Source organism: Triticum aestivum, chromosome 4A, assembly GCF_018294505.1.
Source record: "Triticum aestivum cultivar Chinese Spring chromosome 4A, IWGSC CS RefSeq v2.1, whole genome shotgun sequence".
In the NCBI taxonomy this organism is placed as follows: domain Eukaryota; kingdom Viridiplantae; phylum Streptophyta; class Magnoliopsida; order Poales; family Poaceae; genus Triticum; species Triticum aestivum.
In genome coordinates this window covers 504,286,004-504,299,872 of record NC_057803.1, presented here as the reverse complement: position 1 = coordinate 504,299,872, position 13,869 = coordinate 504,286,004, and the positions used below count along the sequence as shown (strand labels likewise).

Genomic DNA, 13,869 nt, shown 5'->3' with positions numbered 1-13,869 from the left:
CAGTCCGATGGCTGCACCAAGTTGAATGTGATGTACACCAAAGATCCAGACTCGGTGAAGCTCTACCTCGCTGAGTTCAAGTAGTACCTACAGGACGAGAAAGCACAAAGTTGCAGGACTAGACCTTGTGCCCATCCATTCATCTCCTGACAAGGACCGGCGGATCACCGTCGCCCAGGTATGTGTGCGGTACGAGGTTCTCATCTACCACTTCTGTAGGGCCATCAGAGGTTCTGGAGCATTCACCCGATTCATCGGTAGCGCCGACTGCACCTTCGCTGCGGTGGAGAGAAGGAAGAACGCGACGATTCGGCCATCTGGTGCAACAAGTTTGTCGACATCCAGAAGCAATACAAGATCATCAGCAATGGGCAGGAGAAGGACTCCGTGGTTGACCTCGCCGAGACCATCATCGACCCCTGATACGCCAACATGAAAGAAGACAACGATACCAAGGACCTGAACACGTGGGAGGTACCTCTAAATCTAGCCTACATAACCTACGCGGCCAAGGACGCATACGCATGCTACGACATGTACAGGCAGATCTTGGACATGAGGGCGTGTCTGCTTCCCATAACCGACGAGTACACGGACAGCCGCAGCGTCATGATCAAGCTTGCCAGGAAGGTCTAGATGTTGTACTTTATCTGTTTATAAGCATATCATGTGAGTATTTCATGCATTAGCCTATGTGTCGTAATTATCTATTTTGTCCAAAATATTTATTTTAAGAACCCATTAACCTGTTTGCTTTTTTAGTGGCTATTTGCTTATGTATGTAACTAGTTCACTTGTTCGTTACAAAAAAAAACTAGTTCACTTGGCTGCCGTGCTTTGAATCTCCTTCCTCCCAACATATTCTCCTCGTTAGGTGGACCCAGGAGGTCTCGCACACAGACATATGGGACAAACCACCTATCCATTTGTATTTCCTTATTTTGTTCAATCTTTCGTCCTCTTCCTATACAGCGGCTGGCCATCATAGCCTATGGCATTGGCCAGGCCATCCCTCTACTACCACACATTGTCCGGCGGCGGCAACTCCACCGGCCCACCCTGCACCAGAACAAGTCAAGCCTTGTAGTCCCCTCCGCCTGCGTCTTCCCCCGCTCCGGTTCGTTCGGTCCGAGGTCTCGACGTCGTCCTTCGCCTTGGTGCTCTAGCCGCGGTGCCGTCGTCTGTCGTTCCCAACATGGTCAGCAAAACAAGAGGAATCGGGAGACAACTGTTCGTCGAGAGGCTGATATTCCCGGGCCCACCAGGTCCATGGCCTAGGTTTTGTTGTTTAACATGGGCAGCCCACGACATGTTTCAACATTTTTTGGATCCAGCAGGTATCAAGAGGCCTTTGGGCCTCCCAACCTGGCTTGTCTATAACATCAACAACTCAAGTTATGTTTGTTTTTTCAAGACGACGCACATCTCAGTTCTATTTTTCTATAAAAATGCAAAACTGAACATGTTTTCTATAAGAATACAAAACTGAACCAATATTTATATCTTATTTTACTACATATCTCTCCCTAATCTTTCTCTAATAATAAAGCACGGGTTGACTTCGTGGGTTCACCGTCACAATACGCTTTCTTTTCATGTCATAATACGCTATAAAATCGTAATATAAATAAGGTGGTACTAAATTTCGTCCGGCTGGACCTGGGCGCCGCACGCACACGGCTAGCCCTATAAAATTCTTCACTCATGTGTAGTACTTCGGTAGTGCAGCACGAGATGGATTATGGAGTTGGGTAGTAGTGCTACCATGTCTCGAGAGCTGGTCGTCCTAGCGTTCACGTACGTGCTTGTCCACTATCTCACAGGGGTCATTCTCCGGAGCAAACGGGCGTCGCTGCCTTTGCCACCCTGCCCGCGGGGCTACCCGGTGGTTGGAGCGCTGCCCCTGCTGGGCCGGGCACCGCACCGAGCACTCGCAGCCCTGGCTAGGCTGCACGGCCCCATCATGCACCTGACCCTTGGAAGGCAAGGCCTCGTCGTCGCTTCCACGCCAGAGTCGGCGCGCCTCCTGCTCAAGGACCACGGCGGCAGCTTCCTCGACCCCCCGGTGGACGACGGCGCGCCAAAGGTGCTGGCGTACGGCGCCCAGGACCTTGTTTTCGCGCCCTATGGCCCCAAGTGGCGCCGCCTGCTCCGGGAGTTCAGCGCGGGCCTCCTTGACCCCAAGGCGCTCGCCGACTGGGCCGACACGCGCCACGGGGAGGTCGGCCGTATGGTCCGTGCGATGAGCCGGCGGGGCGAGGCATTGGAGGTACCGGAGTTTCTGTTCGGCGCAATGGCAAACATGATTGGACAGGCGGTGGTGGGTCGGCGAGTGCTCGACGAGGCTGGCGGCGAGGCCACGAGGGAGTTCAAGGAGATGGTGGTGGAGCTGATGACCACGGCGGGGTTGGTGAACATCGGCGACTTTGTGCCGGCAGTAGCATGGATGGACCTGCAGGGACTCGGCCGGAGGATGCGGCGGCTAACAACAAGGCTGGACAGGGCCTGGAGCCGGTTGCTGTCCGATCACGAGGTGGCCATGGCTAACAGGAAGCAAGACGGGAGGCGCCGTACAAACCTTGTCGACCGGCTGATCGCATGTCGTGGCCATGCGGAGGACGGGGGGACGGCGTCACAGACCTCAACATCAAAGCTGTACTTAACGTACGTACTCCATCACCTCTAGGGTAATCCACACACACACACACACATACGTGCACATGCATTTATGTTGGCCGGCTCACGCATACCACCATCACAGAACCTGTTCACAGCGGGGAAGACACTTCGTCGAGCACAATCGAGTGGGCGCTGGCCGATATGCCGATCGAGCTGAGGGTGGACAGGGGTCGGGCCCTCACCGATCGAGCTGCCGTTTGGACCGGCCGCCGGCGGTCTAGACCGGACCGGACCGAGCAACTTCGCACTCCTGTTTTTAGGGACCAAACATGCGGCGTCAAAGCTCGGTCCGGACAGAGAGGACCAGCCATGGCGAGGTGGCAGTAACCATGACGTCCGCTACGGGTTCTAAACTCCTAATGAGAGAGGGAAACAAAGGGAAAAGCTACGGGGACTCACGGTTAGCCCGACGGCGAGGTCGGTGAGGCCGGGGAAAGCAGCAATGACAATGTAATCGACGACGAACGACGATACTCGGACTTGGAGTTGGAGGATGATGGCGAGGGCTTCAGGGTGAATTTGGCCGAGTCCTTGCGCGGGGAAGGAGATCTCAAGGTTGTGGACCTCCTGGACAAGGTTGTTCGTTGTGGGGAATCCGGTGGCCGTGTGTGCTGCGCGCCGGTGGCATGCATGCTCTGCTTGTGCCTGCCCTCACCCAGCCGTGCGTGCGCTGGTCCTCCAGTGGGCTGCAATTTGCACCATGACTCGCTGAGCTTGACCTGTCGGTCCTAGCTCCAGCTGCACCGTGGCCTGTGGAGTTCAGCGCCACCGCGTCAGCCATCACACGGAGCTGCTACTGCTGCTCTTTTGCTCTAATTTTCTTGGATGCTTAAGCAAAACTAATGAGGAGAGAGAGAGAGAGAGAGAGAGAGTATCGGTGGTTACAGGAGCATAGGAATCAGAGGATAGGATAGGCACGTGTGTAGTGGAAAGAAATCAAAGATTTTTAGTGTGAAATATAATTGCTTTCCTATTGCAGCACGACGCTGGAGCATGGCAGGAGCGGTGCGGCATGGCGCGATGCTGGAGACGGGCTCGGGATGGGGACAGAGATGAGAGAGATACATATTTTTGTGACAAATAGCTGTTCGTGCACCTCCGGTGTAGTCAAATGGAGACACAGAAAGAGATGAGATGATATTCTTTTGTACTATGTTGTTGTTCGATGAGATGAGATGAAGCAGGTTGTTTGATGCTTCTTATAAGATGGATCAATGGGGTTGAGAGAGAGAGAGAGAGAGATCAGAGTGAGAAGAGAGAGTTGTGGTGATTTTTTAATTTTATGACGATCTTCGGTGTTAGTGCTGCTACTATTGGAGCTGAACCTGTGGAGTTCAGCGCCACCGCATCAGCCATCACACGGAGCTGCTACTACTGCTCTTTTGCTCTAATTTTTTTGGATGCTTAAGCAAAACTAATGAGGAGAGAGAGAGAGAGAGAGTATCAGTGGTTACAGGAGCATAGGAATCAGAGGATAGGATAGGCACGTGTGTAGTGGAAAGAAATCAAAGATTTTTAGTGTGAAATATAATTGCTTTCCTATTGCAGCATGACGCTGGAGCATGGCAGGAGCGGTGGGCATGGCGCGATGCTGGAGACGGGCTCGGGATGGGGACAGAGATGAGAGAGATACATATTTTTGTGACAAATAGTTGTTCGTGGACCTTCGGTGTAGTCAGATGGAGACACAGAGAGAGATGAGATGATATTCTTTTGTACTATGCTGTTGTTCGATGAGATGAGATGAAGCAGGTTGTTTGATGCTTCTTATAAGATGGATCAATGGGGTTGAGAGAGAGAGAGAGAGATCAGAGTGAGAAGAGAGAGTTGTAGTGATTTTTTAATTTTATGACGATCTTCGGTGTTAGTGCTGCTATTATTGGAGCTGAACCAGAGGCGCACTATATTGAGTGCTTTGCAGATGAAAAAGAGAGGAAGATCGTGTTGCATAGTGTTTGCTTATGATGTTTTTCTGATGGTAAATTTGTTGATTTGTTTGTTACAATAGACGCAAATAAACGGATTTACTGAATGACTGAAACACAGTTTCGATGTAATTTAATAAGTCTATTAATATATTTTGGGTTACCACAAAAGTGAGCCGATGATATAGTGTGGATGTACTCAAGCTGAGGTATGCACCAAATATTAACCCAAATTAGCATTTTGATCCCAATGCTCATATAAAGTGTTGTTAAGTATTGGCTTGAATCCTTCCTTTTGACGAAGACCCTCAATTCAAATAATTCAAACCTTCTTAGTTCGTAACATTTGATGCGTGAATTCTTGTTCGTACTTTAATTTTGTTTTACTATCTTTAGGGTAATCACTACTTTATTTATTCTTTAGTTCACGACCATTTCGTCCAAAATACATCATGGATAAAAAAATGGGGATACATTAAACCAAGTTTTTCACAACTTATTAACATAGCCTTCCCTCATAAGAATACCAGTCGCTTTGTTCGCCGGTCACCTCGACCAGATCACCCGGTGCTCATTCACACCAGCAAGCAACTCCTTGATCTCTTCTATAAGAGGGCTAAACCTCGAATGCTCGAACGGTCTTGATCTCTTGATTGGAAAGCAGGTGCCACACCTTGATTGTTTGTCTTGAGACAAAGTTTTTCAATACCCAATTTCATCGCCAACTGAACACCTGTTGCAATATTTGAGTGGTAATAAATTACTTTTCTGTTTTCTAAACATTATGTTGGCATATGTGCTATCTTTTTCCTAATAATAAAGCACGGATTGAGTCTTTTGAGTTCACCGTTACAATACACTTTTTCCCGTGAATTTCCGCTTTCATTTCTTTTTACCTATATATTATTTTCTACATACGAGGTGGTACTATTGCTCCGCGGTCGTTCTGTCGTTATATCGCACGAAAATTGCTTACGTAGCTCCTAGATTCGTTAGTTCCGTTGTTGGGCTTGGGCCTGCATAGAACGAGTTTTTTTGGTGTGGGCCGGCTGGGTGCTGCAAGAGCTGGGTTGGGGTGGCGTGGCTCAGACGCGGGCGAGCGGCTGGGCTGCCATATCGAGCGCGTGGTCAACGCGGAGGTCGTCTCGCTCAATGCAGGGACCGAAGACGACGGTGCTCGGGATCGAAGCGGGCGGCGCTGGAGTTCTCATCCGGATAACGCCAGTTGAAGACGCGGCAGAAGGCTTGGCTCTAGGTGGATCTGGTGTAGAGGGGGTCACGAGCGAGGTGGAGGAAGGCGGGGCACTGAGCTCCATGGTCGCCCATGGCGGCGGCGTTCTCCGGTTCCTGTCGAGGGAGAGAAGAGAGAGTTTGGACAGGGAGAGATGTGAGCAAGGAGAGAAAGGAGCGGACGAGAGGCAGGGTTGGAGCGTCAGCTATGGCGGCAAAAGGATGCCCACGACGGTGGTGCCGTGGTGGTTTGACCTCGGCGGCTCAGCCATCCCTGCTAGCTCGAGCATAGTGGCAGGCCAAGCTCCGCCTCCTCCATATCGACCTGTTAATTTTCTATATGCCATGAACTTCGTGCTATTTTTTATATGTTCTTTGCGTGTTCTCTTGATCTGGAAGTAGGGAAGTCAGATCGGTATTCGTTGCTTCCTGCGTCCCTTGTGCCAAGCATCGGTTCAATGAAACTGGGCTCATTTCAAATTACTGAGATATGTCATGCATGCACGTGCAAATTGCAAGCTGCTCAGGGATCGCACAGGTGGATTCCGAGGGGTGGTCTGCCACTGTTTCCAGTCTATCAAAGTTTTCAGAAATCCTTGCATGCAGCATGAGAGTTCAACTAGCTGTGGAGTTGCATGTGCAGAAGCTGCATGCTGAGCTGGATAATAGAACGGTGGTGGGCACGCTGAATGCTAGGGAGAAGAACCTAGCAGCTGCTGGACCGGTCACTGAAGAGATTAAAGCCATGCTTAAGAACTTTCAAGATACAAAGATTAGTTTGGCACGCCGTTCCGTTAATGGAGCTACTCACGGGTTAGCTCGAGAGGGAGTTTGTAGGGAATTAAACAATGTGTGGACTGATGATCCACCAGACTGTATTTTGCAGATCGTTGCCTCGGGGATGTCCGGGTTTTTCGAATAAATAGATAAGTAATTAAGTTATCCTAAAAAAACAAAGTGTACTTATCCTTTATATTCCATTGATAGATGGGAAGGTGTGTCAGGTGGTTTGTTAACAAATTAGGTTTTTGTTGCAATTAATTATGTTTCTTTTTTTAATATACTACTCCAAATTTTAATGTTAGTGCAGAACAAATTTTATTCCATTGATAGATGGAAAGATGTATCAGGTGATTTCTTAACACTTTAGGTTTCACTATTAATTATGTTACATTTTTAAATATTTTATTCAAAATTTAAGGTTGATGTAGTAATTTCTTTACTAGATTGATGAAATATTGATTATGATAGAATTTTTATGGCATAGTAACCCCGGGCATGAGGGAGTAGATTGCCGAGGGCGGTCCTCACTTCTAGCTCGATGAGATTAGTTTTTTTAATGTTTTATATGAACATTCCCTTGCGCGGATGTGTTTCGGGCAGTGTCGTGGATGAGCTCATCACCTTGGTATCGATCATGTTCGGATACATTGTGATCAGGTGGTGAATGGCCGACGTGCGTTCGGTGTCATGTCAAAATACAAGGCACATGCATGTGCGTGTATGTGTGTGTGTGAGAAGAGGGGTCTTTGAGACATCACAGAAAGAGGACATATGATATTTCTTTTCTCCAGTTGCAACGCACGGGCATTTTTGCTAGTAATAATAATAATAATAAAGCATAGATTGAATCTTCGGGTTCACCGTCGCGGTATTTTTTCAAAGAAGTCCCTAATGTTCTCGATAATTGAACCCGCAGACTTTATTTTAATGGATTTGAAAAAACGGTTCAGTTTTACAAAACTCCACTCTATTAAATTAAACCAAAACAATCCAACCAATCCTCCGCCTCCTCCTCTGCTCTCGCCATTGCCCGCAGAGCTCCATCCAATCACTGGCTCGCTCGCCGAGATGCAAGGCGGTCGCGTCGGCTGGGACAGCGGACGCGCGCGCGGGAGGAGGAGTTCGCGGACCTGCCTTCCATCGTGCGGGCCAGCAACCGCCGCCGCCGCCAGCAGCAGATGCAGCAGGCGCAGCCGAAGATCCCCTCGTGGGGCCGGCGCCGGCTGAGAAGCCCGCGGCCCATGACGATAGCAGCGAGGGCCTCGCCATTCCGGACACCCCGCTCGCCTTCCCCAAGGACGCCGAGCACGACGAGGCAGAGGTGGCGGAGGACGAGGCCAAGGCCAGCGTGCAGCACAAGGTGAGCCACCGGGCTGCGGGATCTGCGCCCGCCCGCCTCCTTCCGCCTATTCATTCCACTTCGATTCCGATTTATTGCTGTTCTTAACCTCCTCGGAGCTTGCACCAGGCTCAAATGTGAGTCCCCTGCACTTCATATTTAGGCTGCAACATTTTCTGAATTTTTAGTTTGGCTGAAGATGCCCTTACTCGTACACTAGATCCATATTCAGGCTGCAACTTTTACTGAATTTTTAGTTTGGCTCGACGAGGTTGACATCGACGACTCCTGCTGCTGCTGAGCTTCGCGTGCCACAGTGACGGCACGGGACGCATCCTCGAGGCCATCGGCGTTGACCCAAAGCCATCAGTGCCGCCGAACCTGGTAGCTTCCACCTCACTGTCGTGGGAGCCTATGAACAGAAGACATCCGAGGGGACGCCGAAGACGAGCGAGGGCGGCCACCTGAGGCGCTAGGAGAGGTGGCAGTGGGCAGCGGCGGCGGCACCATCGAGAAGGGCGCGAAGGACCTCGGTGGAAGCGATACCTATCGGTCATCAGAGCCGCCAACCGGCTGCCCGGCTATGCGCCACATCCACATCTCCTGTAGTTGATGTCGCCGCTCCTCCTCTGAAGTGTCTCTGTGGCAGCGGTGTTCCCACCCCCACGCCCATAGTTGCTTCTCCCGATCTGTTGTCCCTCTCGGCATGGACGGCAACAGTGGCTGCAGTTCCTCTCCGGCGAGCTTGTGCTCTTCTCTTTGCATCACCTGCAAAATCGCTAGATGGTCTCTGGTTTGTGGGTGGCAGGCGGTGATCTTTACCTGGGTATATGTGAGTATGTGACACATCGTTCAAACGCGAATTGCAGAATGATGCCTTGACCAATTTAGTGCAGGATATATGCAAGTTGACTACAAATCAATTGGAATTGTGTACATCTTTAGCAATGTGATCTGGAGTGAAGTTCAGCCAGACTCCTACTATCCCCTGTAAAGGCGCACAGAAAGCTAACATGTGGGCAATGGAGCTACAATCTCTCTTAACCTTGCATCAGCACCAACAGACAAATACACAAGTAAACACAAGTTCCCTCGCTGTAGATGAAGCATAGCCAGGGCATGTCAGTCAGTTTCAGTGTGTCCGGTATCAAATCATGTTGCATGTTTATCCCTTGTCAGTTTGGGACGTACGTATATAGCAGCTTAGAGAGAGTGGTTTGGCTCCAGGCGCCTTGTAACTCAGTACTTTTTTTACGGAACTTACTGCGGCTTGTGACTGGATCATGTGGATGGTCTATAAGATTTTGAGCTGGTGTCTTGACTCCTTTAAGAACAACAACAACAACAACAACATGTCTGGTGTTATGCCTGAAAGGCATGTAGTTCAGAACGGACCAGGTAACATGCTTTCAAAGTGCATTATAAAATATCAATTCAACTGGAAAATTGCTATTCACAATTGTTTACGTTTGCTACTATGAATTTTGACTTCCAAGATAGCAGCTGATTGTCAGTCGATTTTCTTGTCACATGTCGAAAATATTAGCAATTTTGTTATCAGAAGTTCAGAACTATCTTTGCTTTAACTTTCTTTGGGCCACAAGATATAGGTCGACCCTCAGCCCATGTCTATCGTCCACACTTTCGTTGGGCCACTGCCTTCAGTTTCCACCGCCGGACCAGGCAATAATGGATTCAGATGATGAAGTTGATAATGCTTCCAGACCTCCTGCAGCTCCATGTGTCCAAGGTACCTTCACTTTACGTACCTTCAACTTTGGTCTGTGTCCCTTGTCATTGTTCAACTTCTAACATCTTCTCTTGCAGGAATCTTCAAAAAATTATTCATACCCCAGATCACCTACTTCACGATGGAACTGCTCATATATGCTATTTCCATCAATGGAGAAGATGTGACACATCACAATATTTTTATAGAGCTTTTAACCTTCTTTACCATGACGATGAATTTTCCAGTTATCAAGCCACATTTCCATCGACCGACGTGGCTCTGACCAGACACGAATAATTTCTAATCTCACCACATGAATGGCACTCTTGGTCTCATCAGATATAAACACACATGTTCTACTTGCTAATGTTGATTGCTCTGCTTGCAGTTGTTGTTACTTTAGATTTGGTGACGATCCTAATTTTTACTATCTGTTTTTAATTAGATTTTAGATAAACTAATTATTTAAAGTTGGTGTCGTTTAGCCCACAAATCAATGAAGTGGCGACATGGGTTGCACGTTGTGTTAAAAGAGGACGTGGACATGGGGGGTTCTTGAGCCATGTTTATTTTGCTAAGGCATGTGACTTTTTTTTCTCCCGTTACAACGCACAGGCATTTTACTAATTATTTCATTCATAAGGGAAGAGAAGAAATTAAATGAGGGAGACAATTTCACCATTATCCCACTCAGAACACATCCACCACTTCTCTTTCACCCGGTGATAGTAATCAGTTGATGGAGGCGCCATCGAAGGACATGACTATGACTTCCTCAATTCTTTTTTTTACCGCGGACACAGAGCGCGTTTTTTTTAAGACAAATACTTATTTGAAAAAAATCAAAAAAGTGAACATTTTAAAATATGTCACCATTTTTATATTCGGTATTTCCAAAAAATGTACCCTTTTTTAAATGTTTGCATTTAAAAATATTCTCAATTTTTTAAATAAATCAAAATTGTTTGTAAAAATCATGTGTTAAAAATGTGGATCTAAAAAAATCCCATTTTAAAGAAATGATAAAAAATGTTACTTTTAAAAATATTCATGGTTTATCGAAAAGTAAAAAAAAAGATTGACAAACTATTCCATGCACAACTACTCAACTACTCTTTCATCAGATGAAGAATGTTAAGGTGGCTTCTTTAAATCCACACTTCATACTCGGAAAAGAGTAATAAGAATTGAATATAGGAAATGTTGCATAATACCACACACAAAGCAGATTTTGTTATTTTTCTGGCCCGTTACAATGCACGGGCATTTGTACTAGTATATATATATATATATATATATATATATATATATATATATATATATATATAGGGAAAATCCATCCTACCACCCGGTGGTAGTTACCCCATATGTCTCATATACTACCATGTGGTACTATATATACTACTTTAGCATTTTAAATATATTCATATACTATATCTAAGATATTTCAAAGTAAGTTACATGAAAAAATTACATATGAACTCATAGTTTTTTTATATTTGTGAAATACGTACATATTTCAATGTAAAAAAGAGCATACTCAAAATATTGTATATACTATCTAAAAATTAGTATATATACTACCTAATCATTATTATATACTACATACTACACGTACATACTCTCCATTTTGACAGATACTACATACAACATACAAAACGCAAGTGGTGGTAACTACCACTGCTTGTAGGAAACATTTGTCCTTATATATATATATATATATATATATATATATATATATATATATATATATATATATTAGAAACAACATAAGCTTCCGTTAAATCTGTCGTTCGCCTAACCATTTTATAGACCTTCCCACTTCTTTTATTTATCGTTTTCATTAATCCTATATCTGAATTTTCTCCCACTTTCTTTTTGGATATAAACTGAGTTTTCTCCCAGTACTTTTCTCTAGAACCAACTCAACTGTCCCACATCTAGCCTAAAAAATAATATTACCCCACGTACTATTAACTCATCAAATTTAAATAATATTTTATTTCATAAGTTGAAAGTTCTTACTAAATAATAATAATAATTGTTTATATATAACTTGGCAAGTTAACTCCTATTGATTGCGTACATAAGCTTGCAAAGATTTTACTGACCAATGCAGTAATAGACGTGCAATCATGTGTTTATGTTTTTATAACATTTCTCCGTCTAGCCCAACATGATATTTTCACCTAGCCCAGCAAGCCTACAGATTTTGAGAAAAATGCAAATGGGCTTTAAATTCTACCATATATATAAACGGGCTGCATAGATGCTACATCATTGTTTCACCCAGCCCATCAAATGGACTAAAAAACAAATGGACTGCGTGACATATGGGCCAGTAGGTCGAAGCCTAAGAAGGCGTTGGATTTACATCAACGGCCGGCATTCTTCTTCAATCTCTCGTCTTCTTCCCCCAGCGCTGCCGGGACCGCCTGCTCCAGCCTCCGGCGTCCAACGGCGTTGTTTTGCGCTCCTCAGCTAAATGCTACCCCACCGACGGCCATGCCATCCCTCCACTCCGCACCTCCTGTTATTCTCTGCCGAGTGTAGGCCCACCCCGCACACGAACTAGTCAAGTTTCCCACTCCTCTCCGTCTGTGACTCCACTGCCGTGTCTTCCCCATCTCCGGGTCGTTCCAGTCTGGGGCTTCGCCGTCGTCCACCGCCTTGTTGCGCTCGGCGCGGCGTGGTCAACATACGAGAGTCATCGGAAGAGGACTATACGTGGAGAGCCTGACGGCTAGGACCCACGAGGTCCATGGTCGCACGCAAGGAAAGTTCCTCCTTATTACGCACTGTACATGGACTGCACGTGGGAAGGGCTTCTATATTTCACGAAAAAACGTTCCCCCCACTGACAGGTCGGACCCACCAGCTATATCTTCGCATGCAAGGAAGTGCCTCCTTATTACGCACAAAAAATGAATACCCCCTGCTAGCTGGGACCCACCATAGTGGGTGGCTGACTTGTGGGCCTACTAAGTTGACAGAGATGGAGGGCTTTGTCAACTTAGTCAATATGAACGATTCTAGCTCCAATGGCCGTACGATGTCCATCGAACGACCATAGTGCTTCTTCAACCTCTGGTCTTCTTGCTCCAGCCGCCCAAAGTAGCGCCGGTCATGCCGCGTGCTCCTGCCTCCCGTGGCCGGTTGTGATGCCGTGGAGGACTCACCGCCCCCTACTACTTCCACCACTGGCCAGGCCATCCCTCTACTCACCCACACCCCATGTTATTCTTCGGCGACGGCAACCTCACACTGCAACAAACCAGTAAACCCTCATACTCCTCTATGCGTGGGCATCCACTGTCGCGTCTTCCCCGGCGCCTCGTCGTCTCCTTCCTAGGCCTCGCCGTCGTCCACCTCCCTGGTGCTCTCGGTGCGGCGTGGTCAACGTGGTCAAGGAATGGCTTCCATCGGACATGAACTGTACGTGGAGAGGCTGACAGCTGGGTCTATGGCCACAGCAAGGAAGTGCCTCCTTATTACGCGCAAAATAATTATTCCTCCACCTGACAGCGGGGACCCACCGGACGGGCCACGTATTTCGCAAAAAAAAGTTACCCCTTGACTGTTGGGACCCACCAGCTACATCTTCGCACGCAAGGAAGTGCGTCCGGACAAAAAAAACAATTCGCCCCCTGACTGCTAGGACCCACCAGCTACATCTTCGCACGCAAGGAAGTGCCTGACAGTCGGGACCCACCAGGTCGAAGCGTATGTAGCGTTGTCATTCTGGTCACGAACATGTATGTACATACTGGTCGATGTAGAGGCGCGCACGTGTCGTAGTAGAGGCGCGCACGTAGCATGTACACGTACGTACAGGGGACAGTGTGCAAGAAAGAAAATACGGCCATGTACGTACGTACGGGCAGGGTCTCGAACGCCTACTCGCGCATACGTACGACCAGGGCTCGTGTACATGGCTAGGTCGGAACGGAGAAACAACATCATCGTCGTGTTCATGGGGAGCCAACCGGCTGGATCAGAATGGAATGCGTCGTCGTGTTCATCGGGAGGGCTCAGAAGGAACAACCGATGGAAACGAGGCCTGGCATATTGCAGAATGGAGGAAACGGCCTTGTGTTCGACCAACCACATTCGAAACGGGATCCTGTTCATCGGGAGGGGTCCGGCGTACCGCAAAACAGAGGAAACGGACCTCCTACGGT

General features: G+C 47.5%; 1 protein-coding gene and 1 pseudogene across 1 annotated transcript; both read left to right on the top strand.

Moving 5' to 3' along the window:
• The first annotated feature begins 1,741 nt into the window (after positions 1-1,741).
• Positions 1,742-2,691, top strand: LOC123083867 (flavonoid 3',5'-hydroxylase 2-like; annotated as a pseudogene).
• A 4,906-nt stretch (positions 2,692-7,597) lies between these two features.
• On the top strand, positions 7,598-10,191 carry LOC123086615 (uncharacterized). The gene is made up of 3 exons (XM_044508384.1): positions 7,598-7,977; positions 9,567-9,706; positions 9,784-10,191. Exons 1-3 carry the CDS (start codon positions 7,796-7,798, stop codon positions 9,969-9,971), a joined length of 510 nt encoding a protein of 169 aa, XP_044364319.1. The 5' UTR covers positions 7,598-7,795; the 3' UTR covers positions 9,972-10,191.
• The last annotated feature ends 3,678 nt before the right edge of the window (positions 10,192-13,869 follow it).

Coding starts and splice junctions, on each gene's coding strand:
- LOC123086615 (XM_044508384.1), top strand. CDS start 7,796: ATGCAGCAGGCGCAGCCGAAGATCCCCTCGTGGGGCCGGCGCCGGCTG. Junction 7,978..9,566: donor AGGCCAGCGTGCAGCACAAG/GTGAGCCACCGG, acceptor CACAAGATATAG/GTCGACCCTCAGCCCATGTC. Junction 9,707..9,783: donor TGCAGCTCCATGTGTCCAAG/GTACCTTCACTT, acceptor CTTCTCTTGCAG/GAATCTTCAAAAAATTATTC.